A 17,125-nucleotide genomic window follows, 5' to 3' on the forward strand; every position below is an offset into this window, starting at 1 on the left:
CTGTCTCTACATAACATCGCACGTGCATATAGATGGAATCAAAAATCTACATGATGGTCATGTTTCGGTGTCCCCTCGTTATCCCTTGCCACCAGATTGATCACTTTTACAGACTGCAAACGTCGTCTTGGAGAAAGAAAGAAAAAGAGTGAGAGAGAGGCATGCATTCTTGAACATCATTACACTTCCCAGCCTAAGTGAACTCCTTGCTCAACGAAAAAAAAAAAAAAAAAGATCGCCGGCTAAACACCAGAATTTTGTGATAGATTTGATGATCCATGAATTATAAGGAGTGAAATTGGTTTGTGATGTGTAGTATCATATATGAGGAGTAGATCTTAAAACTCACCAATAGAGGGAGGAGCAAGAAGAGGGAGAGAGATCTCGACCTAACACCAATGTATCTTTGGCTTGAATAAGGGGCTATTCAAAGCCAAAAACAGACAGGCACCTGGAGGACCGTACATGAAAGATTTCATGCATGGACGATAATCAGTGTATCTTGCCTAGAATCCGAGGCCTAGACATAACATTTTATTTTTAGCAAAGATGCCAATGTATCAACAGTTTGCCCAGAAGCTACATGAACAATGCCTAGTTTATTTGAGTTCATGAATAAAACGATTCATTGGATCAGAAAGCTAGTTGAAAACCCTGTATTAGTGTGATAATTCACATTGAATCGTTTTTGATTTAATTGTAAATTACAGGATGTAAATTAAGGTATAAGGAACAAAAAAGCTAAATATATAAAGGCTACAGATTTGATGCACTTTGTACTTCTTTTCTTTCTTTTGTCTATATAAAACTACAACAAAAATGAAATCACAAAATATTGTCTTATTGCTTGCTATTCTGGCTGTATTGGCTAAAGACGCTACATGCGCAAAGAATGGTAATAAAACTCAATATTAGCATGTTTTGGTAGTAATGCTAGGTGATAGAAAACGAACCAGATGAGAACGAGCCCGATGAGAACGAACCTGATGAGAACGAGGGAGGACACAAGCATCAAATGAACATGGCAACCGCTTCAGGCTCTACTGGTGCATCAAGTGCTTCTGTTTGGACTTCTGTCACCCCCTCAAGCACATCAGATAGCTGGTCTGCTACTTCTGCTTCGCTGCCTACTGTTTCTGCAGTCTCTGCATTATCCTCTGTTGCTTCTGATATCTCTGTCATTCAATCTTCTGTTGTAAGTGCTGCTTCTTCTTGGGTTGCCAGTGGTAAGAAAGATAAAAGCGATTGCTTCCATGTCATGAAAATTAATCAACTTTGGTTTATAGTGGGTAATGCTCCATCTGCCACCTATGTTGCCTCCTCCAAGGCGCCTTTGCCATCTGTTTCTGCAGCCAGGCCTTATGCTGGACCCAGCGTTGTTAGTGGATCCAGCCATGTTGAAGTATCTGTTGGTATTGCAACTGTTGGTATTTTAGCTTTCTTGTTGACATTAGCTTAAACATATAAAAGCTAATAGAAATTATCATATTTACTGCAAACCATACATAATAAAATCAATAGTTATTCCATCTTTAATCTATTTTTGACCATGAAAAAGCACCTTCTCCTTGTAAGCACGCATTGGAGAACGAGTTTTTATTGTTGACTACAATTAGGTGCAACAAAAATTGTGTCAGGAACATTATGTCGCTCTGGATACAGAGTAGCTTTTGCCCCTGAATCGCACACAAACACACACATACATAGAGCTGTACCTTGATTTACTCGTTCTCCTACATGAGATACATGGAGGCACGTCTTTTTAAAACATCTCTTACTCTTTATTTCTCTTTCTTTATCCTCTCTTTCTCTTTTCATTTTTACTAATCAGTCTTAAAACTCCCAACTTGTATCAACATGAAGTTTGTTTCCATGAGTTGTCTTGTCTTTGCAGCTGTCGTGAGTGCAGCTGCCCAGATTACTGCTCCCACAAGAAACTATAATGTAACAAGCCCTGTGAGCAACGGCCCTTATGTGATCGGTCAAATCTTGCCATGTACCTACCGTCTCTTTTCTGATGTGGATAGCTCAGGTAGGCTCTTGCTATTGTTGTGCTCTCTAAAATGCTAGCTATTGATGCTTTCTCATGCGACAGCTCTCAATCTCCAAATTGATTTGGAAGCGACAACTGTTGGCACAAACACGACGACTATCCCGATCGCCATTACAGCTGATGTGTCCAAGACAGATGCATTTGTGAAACGTGAGGGCAATTTGACTTATTTTGAACACTCAATCAACTTCAATATCCCTACCACGGTCAAGCCTGGTAACTACAATGCTGTCTTTTTCGATAAATCGACAAACACAAAGTTGCCAATTCCCATTGAGATTCGTCCTGCCGCAGTTCCTACTTCTACTGGTATCAAAACCCAAAGCACAGGAGCTCCTGAACATTCTCAGTCACCTGGCTCTATTTTTGCTCAAGGCGCTGCTTCCTCGATTGCTCCGTTGACAACAAAGACATTAGCTGCTCTAGCTGGCGTTGCTGGTATTGCATTTCTACTATAAATCGATGGCCTAGAGTGTACATGATGGATTCGATATACTAAAGACTATATCTTCTTTTACTGCTTAGCTAATAATTACAAGACTAATAAACAATAGTATCTCTAGTACAAAATAAAAGGAGGGAATCGTGCGGATATCATGCACTTGATGCAGCTTTCGTTCTGCGTTAAGGTCATGTGAACGATACCATTTACTTGATCGAATGCGCTTCCTTTGCTACAAGGACGATGAATCTTGTTTATAAAGTTCTACACTAATTATAATGACAGTTTTTGTGATATGCCTGTGTCTGTAAGCAACACTTGTGATGGTATTTCCTATGTATGATCTAATGGCCTTGAAAAATAGTAGATATTTGTATATGGCTATTCCGAGATAGCCGCTATGGGTAGTGCTACTATGTTTTGTCTCTATCGACATCCAATGTACAATCTCGTTACAATTGATCTACCATATCAACCAAGTCTTCCTCCAGCTAAAACCAAATGTCATTTCAGGCTCACGTATAGATACAGCAGTCGTTTTGACAAGAGAACAATAAGTTCTGGATTCTGTAATGCCATCAAAGAGCATATTGTCATTTGAATGAAACCTACTTTTAAGGTGTAACATCAGGTGTGCTGGTATTGGGCGCTCCAAGACAGCCAAAGCATAAAAAAATGAATACGACGCCTATTCTAATTATTACTCTTCTTTTTCCATTTTACTCTCCTAAATACCCTCTCTACATAATAAAATGCAACGCTCTACGACAGAAGACCAATTCAATGTTCAATGGGATATTCTCTCCGACTCTCATCATGGCCAGGTGCTTGATCCATTGAGCGAGTTTGATCACAATGAACCTGCTATACTATCGTCGCAGAGTGTGAGTATAATTCCATCTTAGCATCCGACTGTATATAGCTGACACCCGCAATAGTATCTATCAGAGTCATCGCACATTGACATTGACATTTCAGACAAGCACCAGACATTCAGCAACGATACCAGTCAAAACGGAGACAGCATGAGCGAGAACAGCATCCATCATGAGCAAGCGTCAGTCGAGGAACAGCAGCCATCGCACGCTTTGCCAGAGAGCAGAATTCATGTGTCTGATCCTAGAAAAGAAACAGAGCAACAGAGCGCATTCATATCGTATCTCGTTCAATCGAATGTAAGCAGAATACTGCTGAATTACTGTCTTATCCGTATTCTCACACCTGTATTCTGTAGAAAAAGCAAGTGCGTAGACGATTCCAAGACTTTGTATGGCTACATAACGTCTTATACACACATTTCCCGGCCTGTTTTGTGCCTCCATTGCCAGATAAACATCGTTTGGGTAAGAAAAAACATAGCGTCATTGGTGCTGTTCTTGTTTTAGGTAACACATGTTGCTCATTTATAGAATATGTAAAGGGAGATCGTTTCAGCACTGATTTCATTGAAAAGAGACGCATCAGCCTAGAGAGATTTGTGCAGCGTATTGCTAGACATCCAATCCTTAGTCGTGCCGAATTCTTTGTCATGTTTCTTGAATCCTCCGAGTTTGTATGTCCTTGAGCGTTTGGATGATTGCGATATACTAAACCAGAAAGTAGAATGACGCCTCTGCCAGAGCGCTGAGAGAGGGACAAGAGACAGTGATGGACACTATTGGCGATTCGTTGTTGAATGCATTCTCAAAGATACGCAAGCCAGACCCACGATTTGTCGAGATGAAAGAGAGAAATGATCGCATGGAGGAGAATTTGGATCTACTACAAAAGACATTGCTGAGAACAAACAAACGCACAGAGGATTTATGCCATGACTACGAGGAATTTACTTCCAGTGTGCGTGGATTAGCAGAAATTGAATCATCTTACAAGGCGCTATTGAACAATTTTGCAGAAGGGCTGGAAAAGTATTCGTACAACATGAAGACCATGACGATTGAAGACAGCAAGTGGCAGATTGAAGTGAACGATTACATGGCTTATTTCCATGCTGTCAAGGACGTCCTTAAACTGAGGGATCAAAAGCAACTAGATTTTGAGGAATTATCAGACTATCTACAGACGACGATTGAAGAGAGAGAAAAGAAGATTCGAACAGGCGATAATGGAGGTGTCGCTGGATTCCTCACTGGCAAGTTGAATGAAGTACGAGGCGCAGACACGGATAAAATTAAGCGAGAAAAGGTGTTGAAATTGGATGAGCGAGTACGCGAATTGCAGGATGCCATTGATCAAACACATCAAGTGTCTACTGCTTTCTCAGACCAAGTAAAAAAAGAGGACGCATTTTTCAATCAAAACAAGACGATCGAGATGTTTGATGTGCTCAAAACCTACACAGACGCCAAAGTCAATTTTTACCAAGATGTAAGTGCCCACATGTTCAGATGATAACTCGATTATTCATACTGCTTTTTTTGCAGAGCGTTAGTATCTGGAGACAAGTGGTTCAATCGCTTGAAAACAATAGCGACCCTAGTGTATTATAATTGTACTATATATACTGTACAAATAAAACTGGATACCTTCAACTCAAATTATATAAGCTAAGCTCTGTTCTTTAATTTGGATAAATGCACGGCAATTTGACCACCAATTTTGGCATTGTTCTTTACAAGTGCAATGTCTAATGTGGATGTTTATGAGTTTCAATAACCTGTCAAATGTTAAGCTCGACTTACTTGCTGCCAAGGATTCGCCTTTGGTGAGTTCAGCAATACGCTTTAGCAAGAAGGGAGTCTCCTCTTTACCATGGACATTATTCGCTCTAGCTTCTGTAATAGCAATGTCAATGGCACGTTGAATAGATGCAGCATCAGCAGCAGATGCACTGGGAATTGGAACGGCAAAAACCATGCCACTATTCATCTCCAATTCATGATTGGCGTCTATGAGAGTGTATCTATTAGTCACTGGTAGGAGTATATATCATAAAGCATCAAGCTACATACAAATGGATTTAGCAGCGGCCAGTGGATCTTCCACATAATATGGGCTCTGTAAATACAACTTAGTATACCGTCAAATGTGTGTCAGATCCATCCTACGCACCTTAAACCCGCTGTCAGGCGTGTAGAAGGCAGGAAACTTGTTGTCTTTGCCAACCGTAGTTACAGTGACACCTTGTGTCTCGAGCACTTCTAATGTTTTTGGGATATCCAGGATGCTCTTTACACCAGCACACACCACTGCTACAGGTGTTCTTCCTAGTTCAGTCAAATCCGCACTGATATCAAATGCTATCATACATGTTGAACATCTCTCTTTCACCTGAACGCACAAACACAGGCTTACATTGCTCAGCTCCTCTGTGTACTCCTCCAATGCCTCCTGTAACAAATATAGGAATGCCGGCTGCTCTAGCCAAAATCATTGTACTAGCAACGGTGGTTGCGCCTGCTCTATTCTGTGTTAAACGTCTTGATCAGTATCAGGTGATTGTAGACCTAGTCGCAATGTTACCTGAGATAGCACTACAGCCAAATCCCGCCTAGATGTCTTTTGCGCCTTGGGTCCAATCTTACCCAAATGCTCCAGTGTCTCATCAGTCAAGCCTAGACACAGATCAGATTCATGCACTTTAACCTAGGGAGACTGACTTACCAATATGCACTTTGCCATCCAAGAGAGCAATGGTGGCCGGGATTGCTCCCTGTTCACGGATAATGTTTTCTACTGCTTTTGCTGTTTCGACATTTTGAGGGTATGGCATGCCTATGGCAGATATCAATATCAGGATGCTTAAAACAGGCGGATGTTCTATCTATACCATGACTGATAATAGTTGACTCAAGAGCAACAACAGGCCCCTTTCTGCCAATGGCTGCTTTGATCTCGGGAGTAATCACAAACTTTTTGGCAATCGGATACGCATGAAAGCTGCGTTTACTAATAGTGAGCACGCGACTTGTAGTCAACAACATGTGGTGAATCAGTGTGTGTAAATGTGAGAAAGAAAAAGGCGAAAATTTATCAACTGCCACATTTTATTTATGGGTCGCTATCACCGAAAAAGTCGCTCAAGGTGTCAAAGAAACTACCTTGGTCGTCTGGGTTACTGACACCAGCTTGTTCATCGGTTAACCATGGATCTCCCCATTCGTTGGTGTTGGGTTCCGAAAGTGGAGGTGGAGGCATGGGCTCTCCTCCAGCACTGCCACTCCCACCAACACCTCCCCCCATGGCTGCTCCTGTGCCTACGCCCGCTGCTCCACCAGCTGCAGCACCTGCATCCTCTTCTTGATTTGCTCCGCCTTCGCCCATGCCAAACATTGGGAAAGGCATGAACCCGCCACCACTGTATCAACAAAATCTCAGTTACATTGTTTGATCTTGTTACTATTGTCCTTTGCACACTTACCCATGGCTCGAATGTCTTGAAAAGTAATCAAAATCGATAGAAACAGCGCAAGCCAATGTCACTGCTCGTTCATCTAATGTCATGCCTCGAGAATTACCGTCTACAGCGTCCATACGAAGCACATACTCGCCAGTGTCTGTAAAGATCTCTCTTGCAAAGCCTACAAAGTTACGACTGACATTACCCAGAGTACCGCCATGTTCATCTTGCAGGTTGAAATCCCAGCCCAAGAAAGGTGTGTCAATCGAGGCAAACTGGTTTGTTCTACACAATAGATAGTGAGTACTTGTTTAACATGTCTACACAGCATATGACTTACCCCACAAACAAATCATATTTTCTGCGCACTAGGTTCCATCGTTGTTGCACTTCGCCAACAAGCTCATCATCAGCTGTGTAAATAAAGATGCGACTATTGAACAAAGAGTAAGGACGAACAATCTTGAAAGCGACTTCACCCTGAGTATTTAAGATGGTAGCGTTCATCTTGCGGTGTGTTCGCAAGAGTTGTCTGCTGATAGATTTGCCAAATCCTTCCTCTTCAGCAATATAACCAATATGATTGCCTTGAGGATCCATGATCTTGTATCGATTGGCTTGTTCGTAGCCCAAAAACACATTCATCATTTCCAGTTCTCTGCCAACAACCAATGCAGATTGTGTTAATAAAGCTGCTCCTCGAGAATCAGGCTTGACAACCTGGTGTTCCTTGTCGATGGGCACTTCTACAAGCGTATCGATGGTAGCGTGTGCGTCTTGAGAGGGTGCCGGTTTCTCGTATAACAAGGCCTCTTCTGTCGCAATCTTGGGAGCAACTTCCTCTACGGTATGTCGAATTGGCTTGTTACGAATAGGCTCTACATGATTCAAAACTCGACTGCGCGGACCTAGGCTTCATGGTTTGTCATTTGCTACGAAGAGCATGTGGATTCATCATCATACCTGGCTGACGAGGTCTACGAAGCGACGAGTATGCCTGTCTCGTAGGCCTAAAAAGTGGGTTATGACGGAGCAAAGATGGCCTCTCTAGTGCTCTTGTCAATATGAAAAGTCTAGTTTTGTACATTTGTGTGGAATAAAGCAGCAGCAATGAATTAATGCGGGGCAGGCTTTTAAATGCTGACAAACAGTGTGCGAGAAGGTGGCTTGTACACTTCTGCTGCGATGAAATGGAGAGCATGTTGGATTTTTTCTTGGACATTCTTTCCATTCACTTCTATTCACATACAATCATGGCCGAAGAACAGCTCATCGATAACAGCAATCATGAGGTTCATGATCAGCCTACTGAAGCAGGACCCAAAAAATTTAGAAGCCAATTTGCCATGGATTTCGAAAACCTGGACGAGGAATTATCCAAAGTGCCTCTCTTTATGACAGATTTGCCCGCAGAAGAAAATGACACTTTGGCAGCACTCCAATCACTTGTATTTGACGGCACACCTGAAGGTAGGATACACAACTGAACGCTTTCTGCAGGAGGATGAGCATCTAACATGATATTGGTAGAGGTGGCACAAAACTTTAGGGAGCAAGGCAACGACTGTTTCCGTGCTGGTAAAGCAAAGTACCCTGACGCCATTGCCTTTTACACCAAGGCTATTGAAACAGAATGCAAAGACAACAGCATCATTGAAGCATGCTTGGCCAACAGAGCAGCATGTAATCTGGAATTGAAGAACTACGGTCGTGTGTTGACAGATTGCAGTAAATGTTTAAAAATCAACCCCAAGAACATCAAAGCATGGTACAGATCTGCCAAGGCGCTCTTTGCCCTCGACAAACTCGTAGAGACCATCGACTGTTGTGACCATGCATTGCAAGTAGACGCTGACAACAAGCCTATCCAAGATATCCGTCAACAAGCCTTGAAGCGTAAAACCGTGATTGACGAAAAAATTAGACAAAAAGAGGAGAGAGAGGAACGTGAGCGTAATAAGAAGCAGGTATTGGAAAATGCATTCAAGGTACAGACACAAACCGATGTGTATGGAAAAAGTGTACTGACTGGTGGCATTAGGAGCGCAACATTAAAATTCAAGTCGAGGATAAAGAGGTGAGAGAAAAGGCCAATATTGAATACGACCACGAAACACAGACCATCAACTGGCCAGTGTTCTTCTTGTACCCGGAATACAAGGAAAGCGACTACATTCAATCATTCAACGAAACAAATACATTCCAAGATCATTTAGAAATCATGTTTGAACAGCCGGCACCTTGGGATACGAACCATCAATACACGTTAGACAACATGGAGATTTATTTCGAGGATACTCGCGGATTGAACCCTAAACTCATCAAGATTGGAAAGAAGTTGTCTCTTGGCAAAGTATTGTCGCTTGATCAATACATTATCAAGAATGGTGTGCCCTCCTTCATTGTCCTAGCTAAAAATTCACCATTCAAGCAAGAATATATCGACAAGTTTAAGAAATAAAACAAATTTTGTGCATGCATTCTCACAGAAAATTGGTTTCAAACTCGAACTATCATGCAAGCTAGACAAAGAGACAATTTTGCATTTCGCAGAATACACACTTGGATGAGCCGTTTGCAACAATTAAATTGATGTTATGTAGGTAGAAAATTGCGTAACAATAGCAAAGCAGAGTGTATATTCAAGATAAGCTAAAAGTGCTTTTTGATGCGCAATTCCTTTCTAATTAGCGTTCAAAAGCATCTAATGTCATTACAGTACGCATACTATTACATTTGCCAGCCAAAATTATTTAGATCTCCGATAGAAACTTTCTCCCTCGAAATGGGAATTTTCGATACCTTTTCGACTTGTTTGAACTATTTTGCCAGATTCGACTATATAAAATGTACTGATCAACCCGTAACTTCTTAAGCTTTCTTGAAGTACTTTTCAAGGCGCATCCAATGGTGCTAATCACGATATGCGTTTTGAGCAAATTTATTGAACAACTGTAGAAAATATAAAATGCGGTTTTTGGCCAAAATGTCGAGATTTTGCATATGAGGGTCTCTCAAACAAAGTTTAAGGGGTTGCTTTGAATCGAGAAAAACATTTTGATTCAATACATACCATAGTAAAAGTCTTCATTTTCAAGGTGAAAAACGCGACCGTTTGATTTTCGACAAAAACCATGGGGTATCACTCATGGTCTTTGGTCGATTTTTGACGATCCTAAAAAAAGTTGAACAAAACTGTCAGGAAGTAACTGCTAGTCGAGAGCAATTGTATGGTGCTATTCTGGCGGTCCAAATTGGCTTCTAACATGAGAAATAACGGCTCAAATGCACTCAAGTTATGCTGCGCTTTGTCTATTTCTGGCTTGAAAGAAGCAATGCAAGTACACTGCCTGCCCGTATATGAATTGTTTCCATTGATACTGTTGTGTAGTGCCGTAGACAAGTTAGACTCGCAGTTGTATGTCGTTAATAGACGGTTATAACATGACAGTGAGAAGTAAAAAAGATGTATTTCAGTCTGTCTTGGTTGTATACACTGTATAAAACACCTCCTACATCAATCTCATGCTTTTGTGAGTACCTAACATATCAGAATCGCTCCTAATGAATCATGACTGTAGCTCTCGTTGCGCTTTTCAAGTCATTCATGCCACTTTTGTCGAATCATGCTTAAACGTTGTACGTTTCTAGTCTAGTTACGACCTTACTGCAAGCGCAAGATTTGTAACATTAGATCCCATTCTCTGCTGATACGACAGCAAATTTCCAATAGATAACCATGAAGCGTTTTCTTTTTATTTCAAATCATCAAGTTTTTTTTTTTTTTTTTTTTTTTTTTTTTTTTTTTTTTTTTTTGTGTCAAGTTACATTTACAATTGATTGTGATGAATTGATTCAAAGCTCTCGGCTGAATCACTTGCTTTGTCTTGCTCAAGATCTGACCAACTACAATCGGATTTATCAACTGCTGATGGTAATAAAGGTGATGGCGATGCTGATCGTTCAATAAAAAAGTCGTCTGAAAATGGATTTGCATCTTCTTCATCATGAATTACGCCTGTAATAGAGTTGCCTTTTGAGCGAAGTAGCTCTCTGCTTCTTTGTAGTTCTGCCTCTTCTTTAATCAATTGTTCAGTTTCTCTTTGCAGAAAGCTTTTGCGATTTGAAATAGAGCGTTCCATCTCAGAAAATTCATAATTAGGCAAAGGCTATATACATATAGAGTTAATGAGACACCAATGGGAATGATAGGTTTACTAATTACCTCTTCATTGTTACTGTTAGGTTTGCGTTGTCGTAGCTCGCTTGATCGTAGTGAATCTCGCTTTTGCTTCCAAATACCCAGTGGCTCGTTATCTTCGTCTTCATCCTCATCCTCATCCTCATCATTGTTGAATAAAGGCACAGGCACGTATTGGCTTTTCTCATTGTACATTCTCACATATTCTTCGTATTCTCTTTGTTCTTTTCTGTCTTGATGCCATTCGTACAAGGTATTGACAGCTTCATAGCCGCCCCAGAACACAAAGGCGCCTCCCACAATGATTGCTATAACGGCTATTGGATGCATTGGTAATGGATAATCTAGAAAGAAGAAAGGAAGAAACAACAACAGAGAGATGGAGGAAAGAAAGCTAATTTATACAAATAACAAGCCACTGTTATATCAATTAGACTTGCTATAACAGCAGTTTTACATCACATGAATGCACATCTAGCCAGCATTGTATTGCCTTCTTTCAACATTGCAATGCATTGCGCCGCTCCAATGCCAAAGCGATGCTGTTTCCGTAAGGTACCACCGTGACTAGATCCCGGTGCACAAATGCCCTTCTTGCACTTGCCCCTAGCTGCTAGGAAACTTGTCTTTTTGAGCTATATTGCAGCATGTTTATTGTATCGAAGCATCTTGTCATTTCACAGCGATGGTAACTGATATTCCATTTTTGTTTCTCATGCATCCTTCTCACTCTTATATAGCGGATCTAATCAATCACGAACTCTGTTTACATCACTTCGCAATGTATTTCTAAAGTAATTACCCAACATGAACGAGAAAGATACACCATGTACTGAGATGTTGTGATATAATAATAGAAGCAAAAATAAGGTGCCTATACCTAAAACAGTGAACGATATCCAATTACATCATGGAAAAACTCGGCAAGACTTGTTCTCATGGATGGAAAACTTATCAGATCAAGTAAAGAAAATGCGAATTTGACACATTCTTTCATGCAAATAGTAACCATATCAACTAAAATCGATTGTGTTTGCAACAGCATTTAGGAAGCTACATTAAAGCCGAAAATGAGTGAGTATTTGCTTTCTTCCTCGATTTAAGGTTTCTATCCGTTGTTCACGCTGGTGCTGTATAGATTCACACGTCAATCCATGCGTCAACACAAGTTTTTACATAAAATTGTCTTACAAGAAATGAAACGAAGATTGTACATACCAAATGTACTACCGCCGCTAAAGACAGTAGCGAATGGATACGAATACTATTCAACGACATCAGCATATGGCATGGTGTATTTGAGGAAAAAGCTAGGCGAAGGAAGAGATGCACCAGAGGTATTTATAGAGAATGAAACCAACCCCAAGCCAAGAGCTAGATTATAAATAGTTTCTACTAGCAAGTATTACTAAACTCGGGATTTCTGAGATCAATGAACATGTCTGTGCGAAAAGTGTTATTATCGCCAGACCATTCGATATTTGCTTACAATACCGAGAGAGAGGGCATGGAATACGGTGAATTGCACTTCAAGGACTTGAACAATAGAGCGCATTGGGAGGCAAGTGAAATTTCGTGTATCAGATTCACCGATGTTTACTGTCAAGTCGTATTTGTAGAATGAGGTTCTGGATAATGTCTTTAATTTTGTGTGGGCAAATAATCAAGTTGTTTACTACACTGTGCCCAATGCCCAGTTGAGGCCTTATCAAGTAAGACAGGGATAAATGCAGCCTATGTGGATCAACTAACAAATTTTACACAAGGTGTATGCGCATGTTATTGGCACAGAGCAATCACAAGATGTGCTTGTTTATGAGGAGCTAGATGACACAGTATTTGTTGATATCACTAGTTCGAAAGATGGCGTAAGTAACTACTAAATACAGCGTATGTGATGGATATCCAACAATACAGAATAGAACTACGTTACCATCAATGCAAACTCTCTCTCATCATCCGAAGTCAGAGTAATAGATACAAGCCATGATTTCACGCACAAGACTGCACCCAGACTACAACTCGTTAAGCCTCGTGTTCCTGGCGTAGAATATTATGTGGATCATCATGACGATACATTTTACATCTTAACAAATGCTGATGATGCCAAAAACTTCAAGCTAGTACTGACACCAGATGATGCCATTGGGAAAGCGCATTGGACAGATCTAATCACCATGAAACCTACAGAGAAAATAGAGGATGTTGATTTATTTCAGGTAAGCCAGACACACAGCACTTAAAATCGTCATTACTGAATTACTTGTATAGAACAATGTAGTTATCTATGGTCGCAGAGACGGCTTACCCATGATACTATGTCATGATTTACGCACAAAAGAGACGCACCAAGTGCAATTGCCTGAAGAGTTTTGTGTCTTGAATCCCGGCACGAATCTGGTATGTACCTTGCTTTTGTCGAACAGAGCTCAACGAAGACTAAGAAGATGCTCTCTTGACAGGATTTCAATACAGATGTCTTTCGTTTTTCAGTGATTTCACCATTTACGCATGAATCAACCTATGAATACGACATGTCTACTCGCAAACTGCATCCCATTCGAGTACAGACCATTCGAAGTATGTACAACTAGAGCAAGGGGAGTTTGTGCTAATCTTAAAGCTGTGTAGAATTCGACAGATCAAAGTATACTTGCAGCCAAATTCATGTCAAATCACACGACGACAAGCAGATTCCTGTTACTCTAATACACAAAAAGGACATTGAGCTTAATGGAAGGTACGTGTTGAATCAAAGGCTGCTGTTGAAGAGAGACTGACATGCATTTTTGTAGAAACCCTGTGCTAATGAGATCGTATGGTGCTTATGGCACATCCACAGATATTGAGTTTCGAGTAGAACAGTTTCCTCTCATCGAGCGTGGCTGGGTGATTGCGTTAGCTCATGTGCGGTACGTTATCTAATGTCGCTTTGTTCTGACTGAACAATTAATCCACCCTTCTTTCGTGTAGTGGAGGTGGGGAGTTAGGGAAAGACTGGTACGAAGATGGCAAGCTCGACAAAAAGATGAACAGCTTCAAGGACTTTATAGCAGTGGCAGAACATCTCGTGGCCTCCAAACTCACTTCGCCCGACCATCTCACTGCCATGGGCACAAGTGCGGGCGGTCTGCTTGTGGGTGCCATGCTTCACATGCGGCCTGACCTTTTCAAGGCATTGGTGCTCAAAGTGCCTTTTGTTGACCCGCTATCATCTATGCTGAATCCTGAGCTTCCACTCACTCAAATCGAGTATCCTGAATGGGGAAACCCTACAGAGGATGCCAGGGCGTACGACCTCATTGAATCTTATTCGCCCTATGAAAACATCAATGCAGACCTCTTCAAATCTCGCTCTTCCCTTCCATCACTGTTTGTCACAGGAGGCATGAAAGATCAGCGTGTAGCGTATTGGCAGCCCTTGAAGTTTGTAGCTCGTCTCCGCCACTTTACACCGCCTACATTTAATAGTACAACACTGTTGAAGATGGATCTCGATCGCGGTCATTTTGGGGGCGGAGGATCTGAGCAGGACTCTCGATTATCCGATGTAGCAGAGCAAATGGCGTTTTTGATATCCCAAGTTCAAAAGTAATAAAGACAACGTGCCTTATCCGATCGGAAATTTTCACATCTCGCGTACATTCGTTAGCTATCGTATAGTTGTCGATCAAATGATACACAGCAGATACACAAACATTGAGGACATTTGGTTGTGTCTATCATGCTGATCAAGCTTCATGTACTAGAGCACACTAGTTGATGTCTGAAACCAGCATTTGCGTTCGCGCAGGTTTGTTCCATTTGGCAGTCAACTCAACGAACGATATAAATACTCCTTGGTATCCTTTTTCCCCTTCTTCTTCCTTTTGTTCTCACTTGATTAGATGCCTCACCAGACCCTCATCTCTAAAATTCCGCCTAGGTGGAGAGCTGCCAGCGTTATTTTTATTTGCTTTCTGATCATCCTATTTACGTATCATTACAAGCACTCCAATGACGACAATACAGCGTCTTGGAAACAAAAACCTAGCCTGCCTGAAGATGAATATTCTGCAACATTGTTCAAGCCAAAACAGGATTCTGGAAGTGACATTCACTTTCAATCGCAGTTGCCCAGAATACAGACTGACTTTGAGACCGAAACACAGGAGGAAAGGCTGACAAGGGAGAACAGACGAGAAGCGGTCAAAGCGTCGTTTATGCATGCATGGAACGGCTACAAAACATACGCTATGGGAGCAGACGAATTACGACCACTATCAAACAAAACAAACAACCCATTTGGCGGACTCGGCGCTACCATGATCGACAGTTTAAGTACTATGCTTATTATGGGTCTGGATCAAGAATTTCAGCAAGTTCTGCCGCTTGTGGATCAGCTCAATGTGCACGTCAACGAGTCGTTGAGTGTGTTTGAAACTACGATTCGGTATGTTGGTGGTCTCTTGAGCGCATATGAGCTATCAAATCACCCAGAACGAGATATCCTGCTGAGAAAGGCAGAACAATTGGCCATTGCATTGTTACCAGCTTTTGACACACCATTCGGAATACCCTATTACAAATTTAATCCTATAACGTAAGTCTTCAAGTAGGGTATGTAGTGAAGAGATTCTAAAGAAAATAGCGTAGGCTTGGCTATGAAAGTTATCGTACCTATTTAGCTGATGCAGCCACAATTCAGCTAGAGTTCTATACTTTATCACATCACACACAGAATCCAATATACGCAGAAAAGGTAACGTCAATCTTGATTTGGTCCATTCTACTAGCATACTGACAATCTACACAGGCTCAAGCGATCACTGATTTCTTGGAATCATACAAACGAAGTGATTACACTTATGGAGCCATTCCTCCAGGGCTGTTTCCTAACGAAATCAACGTTAGAACAGGAAAGTTTTTGTTTTGTAGGTGACACCCAGCATTTTGAATGTCTCTTGTGCTAATGATGAATATAGCTTCCATTGGATTCGGAGCAATGGGCGACAGTGCGTACGAGGTTCGTGTAAGGTTATTGCTGCTCGTAGGTTGTGAAATTAACAGCCATTGGGTGATAGTACTTTCTGAAGGAGCACATCTTTACAGATGGCCAAATGCCTCAATTTTCACGAATGTGTAAGCCATCCATAGCCAAATGTACAATGAGAGATTAATGATTAGAGTAGACACAAAGGCAATTGATTCAATGAAGGCCAACATGCTGGTTCAAATCCCAGGTACAAAAATGCTGCATCTTCCTACATTCAATACCAAACGAGGCAAGGTGGATAATACCATGGATCATTTGGTAAATTCACTCAAGTATACATGTACTATCAAATTTGCTGATTTTTTACAGACATGCTTTGTACCTGGCATGCTGGCCATGGGATCCAAACTATTGAATAGACCTGAGGATTTGAACATTGCCAAGGGTATTTTGGACACTTGCATTTACATGTATCGTTCGTCAAATACCAACCTCTCGCCTGATGCTTGGATCATTGATAATGACCAGTTTATGCCTTACAACAAATACACTTTTGGAAAGACAAAAGAAGAGGTGAGCAAATTGGGCGCATGGTGGGACAAGCTCACTGGTCCAGCCATCACGGATCCAGTGGAAGTTCCCAATACCAAAAATCGTACATTGGATGCTGTGGCCAAGCTGCCTCTTGGCTGGGTTGTGTCAAATGATGCTCGTTATCTGTTACGTCCAGAGACGCTTGAAAGCTTGTTTGTCCTTTACAGAATTACAGGTGATCCCAGATACCAAGAATATGGCTGGGAGATTTACCAAGGGATTGAAAACTACTGCAAAACTCCCAGTGCTTATGCTTCAGTAAAAAATGTTCATTCTTACAGAAAGAAACCGTTCTTGAATCAGATTGACAGTATGGAGACGTAAGTACTAGGCAGATGCCGTGTCCATTACTTGAATGCTTATGCTTTGACAGATTTTTGCTCGCAGAAACGCTTAAATACCTGTATTTGCTTTTCAGCCCACCTAATGTGATTTCTCTTGACGAATATGTACTGAATACAGAAGCCCATCCGTTAAAACGACGCCCATTCAAGGTACAATTTAATATTAGACATTAGCTT

The 17,125-nt window shown here is 41.2% G+C and overlaps 9 protein-coding genes across 9 annotated transcripts; 6 read left to right on the forward strand and 3 right to left on the reverse strand.

Moving 5' to 3' along the window:
* Nucleotides 1-819: 819 nt before the first annotated feature.
* On the forward strand, nucleotides 820-1,459 carry HTS1_2 (Cytoplasmic and mitochondrial histidine tRNA synthetase; the record flags this gene model as incomplete). Its single annotated transcript, XM_064830630.1, has 3 exons — nucleotides 820-895; nucleotides 945-1,226; nucleotides 1,287-1,459. 3 exons carry the CDS (start codon nucleotides 820-822, stop codon nucleotides 1,457-1,459), a joined length of 531 nt encoding a protein of 176 aa, XP_064683132.1.
* Nucleotides 1,460-1,857: 398 nt separating this feature from the next.
* Nucleotides 1,858-2,511, forward strand: ATC70_011439 (uncharacterized protein; the record flags this gene model as incomplete). The annotated part of the gene is made up of 2 exons (XM_064830631.1): nucleotides 1,858-2,032; nucleotides 2,096-2,511. 2 exons carry the CDS (start codon nucleotides 1,858-1,860, stop codon nucleotides 2,509-2,511), a joined length of 591 nt encoding a protein of 196 aa, XP_064683133.1.
* Nucleotides 2,512-3,247: 736 nt separating this feature from the next.
* Nucleotides 3,248-4,984, forward strand: FAHD1_3 (Acylpyruvase fahd1, mitochondrial; the record flags this gene model as incomplete). Its single annotated transcript, XM_064830632.1, has 6 exons — nucleotides 3,248-3,379; nucleotides 3,434-3,670; nucleotides 3,730-3,838; nucleotides 3,905-4,047; nucleotides 4,098-4,862; nucleotides 4,919-4,984. The coding sequence occupies 6 exons, from the start codon at nucleotides 3,248-3,250 to the stop codon at nucleotides 4,982-4,984; spliced, it is 1,452 nt and encodes a 483-aa protein (XP_064683134.1).
* A 57-nt stretch (nucleotides 4,985-5,041) lies between these two features.
* ATC70_011441 (Glucan 1,4-alpha-glucosidase) lies at nucleotides 5,042-6,418 on the reverse strand (the record flags this gene model as incomplete). Its single annotated transcript, XM_064830633.1, has 8 exons — nucleotides 5,042-5,121; nucleotides 5,177-5,383; nucleotides 5,447-5,492; nucleotides 5,547-5,734; nucleotides 5,790-5,901; nucleotides 5,958-6,049; nucleotides 6,099-6,209; nucleotides 6,265-6,418. 8 exons carry the CDS (start codon nucleotides 6,416-6,418, stop codon nucleotides 5,042-5,044), a joined length of 990 nt encoding a protein of 329 aa, XP_064683135.1.
* Nucleotides 6,419-6,485: 67 nt separating this feature from the next.
* On the reverse strand, nucleotides 6,486-7,921 carry ATC70_011442 (uncharacterized protein; the record flags this gene model as incomplete). Its single annotated transcript, XM_064830634.1, has 4 exons — nucleotides 6,486-6,792; nucleotides 6,856-7,119; nucleotides 7,175-7,742; nucleotides 7,798-7,921. 4 exons carry the CDS (start codon nucleotides 7,919-7,921, stop codon nucleotides 6,486-6,488), a joined length of 1,263 nt encoding a protein of 420 aa, XP_064683136.1.
* Nucleotides 7,922-8,087: 166 nt separating this feature from the next.
* On the forward strand, nucleotides 8,088-9,295 carry ATC70_011443 (uncharacterized protein; the record flags this gene model as incomplete). Its single annotated transcript, XM_064830635.1, has 3 exons — nucleotides 8,088-8,304; nucleotides 8,365-8,822; nucleotides 8,876-9,295. The coding sequence occupies 3 exons, from the start codon at nucleotides 8,088-8,090 to the stop codon at nucleotides 9,293-9,295; spliced, it is 1,095 nt and encodes a 364-aa protein (XP_064683137.1).
* Nucleotides 9,296-10,664: 1,369 nt separating this feature from the next.
* ATC70_011444 (uncharacterized protein) lies at nucleotides 10,665-11,365 on the reverse strand (the record flags this gene model as incomplete). The annotated part of the gene is made up of 2 exons (XM_064830636.1): nucleotides 10,665-11,003; nucleotides 11,060-11,365. 2 exons carry the CDS (start codon nucleotides 11,363-11,365, stop codon nucleotides 10,665-10,667), a joined length of 645 nt encoding a protein of 214 aa, XP_064683138.1.
* A 317-nt stretch (nucleotides 11,366-11,682) lies between these two features.
* Nucleotides 11,683-14,630, forward strand: TOS8_4 (Homeobox protein tos8; the record flags this gene model as incomplete). The annotated part of the gene is made up of 14 exons (XM_064830637.1): nucleotides 11,683-11,723; nucleotides 11,776-11,829; nucleotides 11,893-11,998; nucleotides 12,078-12,109; nucleotides 12,174-12,372; nucleotides 12,435-12,596; nucleotides 12,655-12,747; nucleotides 12,802-12,903; nucleotides 12,958-13,254; nucleotides 13,307-13,435; nucleotides 13,498-13,615; nucleotides 13,667-13,775; nucleotides 13,831-13,947; nucleotides 14,009-14,630. 14 exons carry the CDS (start codon nucleotides 11,683-11,685, stop codon nucleotides 14,628-14,630), a joined length of 2,181 nt encoding a protein of 726 aa, XP_064683139.1.
* A 292-nt stretch (nucleotides 14,631-14,922) lies between these two features.
* ATC70_011446 (uncharacterized protein) lies at nucleotides 14,923-17,122 on the forward strand (the record flags this gene model as incomplete). Its single annotated transcript, XM_064830638.1, has 8 exons — nucleotides 14,923-15,617; nucleotides 15,671-15,776; nucleotides 15,831-15,948; nucleotides 16,000-16,040; nucleotides 16,099-16,156; nucleotides 16,207-16,328; nucleotides 16,380-16,924; nucleotides 16,978-17,122. The coding sequence occupies 8 exons, from the start codon at nucleotides 14,923-14,925 to the stop codon at nucleotides 17,120-17,122; spliced, it is 1,830 nt and encodes a 609-aa protein (XP_064683140.1).
* Nucleotides 17,123-17,125: the final 3 nt, after the last annotated feature.

Source organism: Mucor velutinosus, assembly GCF_035048745.1.
Source record: "Mucor velutinosus strain NIH1002 chromosome Unknown tig00001564, whole genome shotgun sequence".
Classification (NCBI taxonomy): domain Eukaryota; kingdom Fungi; phylum Mucoromycota; class Mucoromycetes; order Mucorales; family Mucoraceae; genus Mucor; species Mucor velutinosus.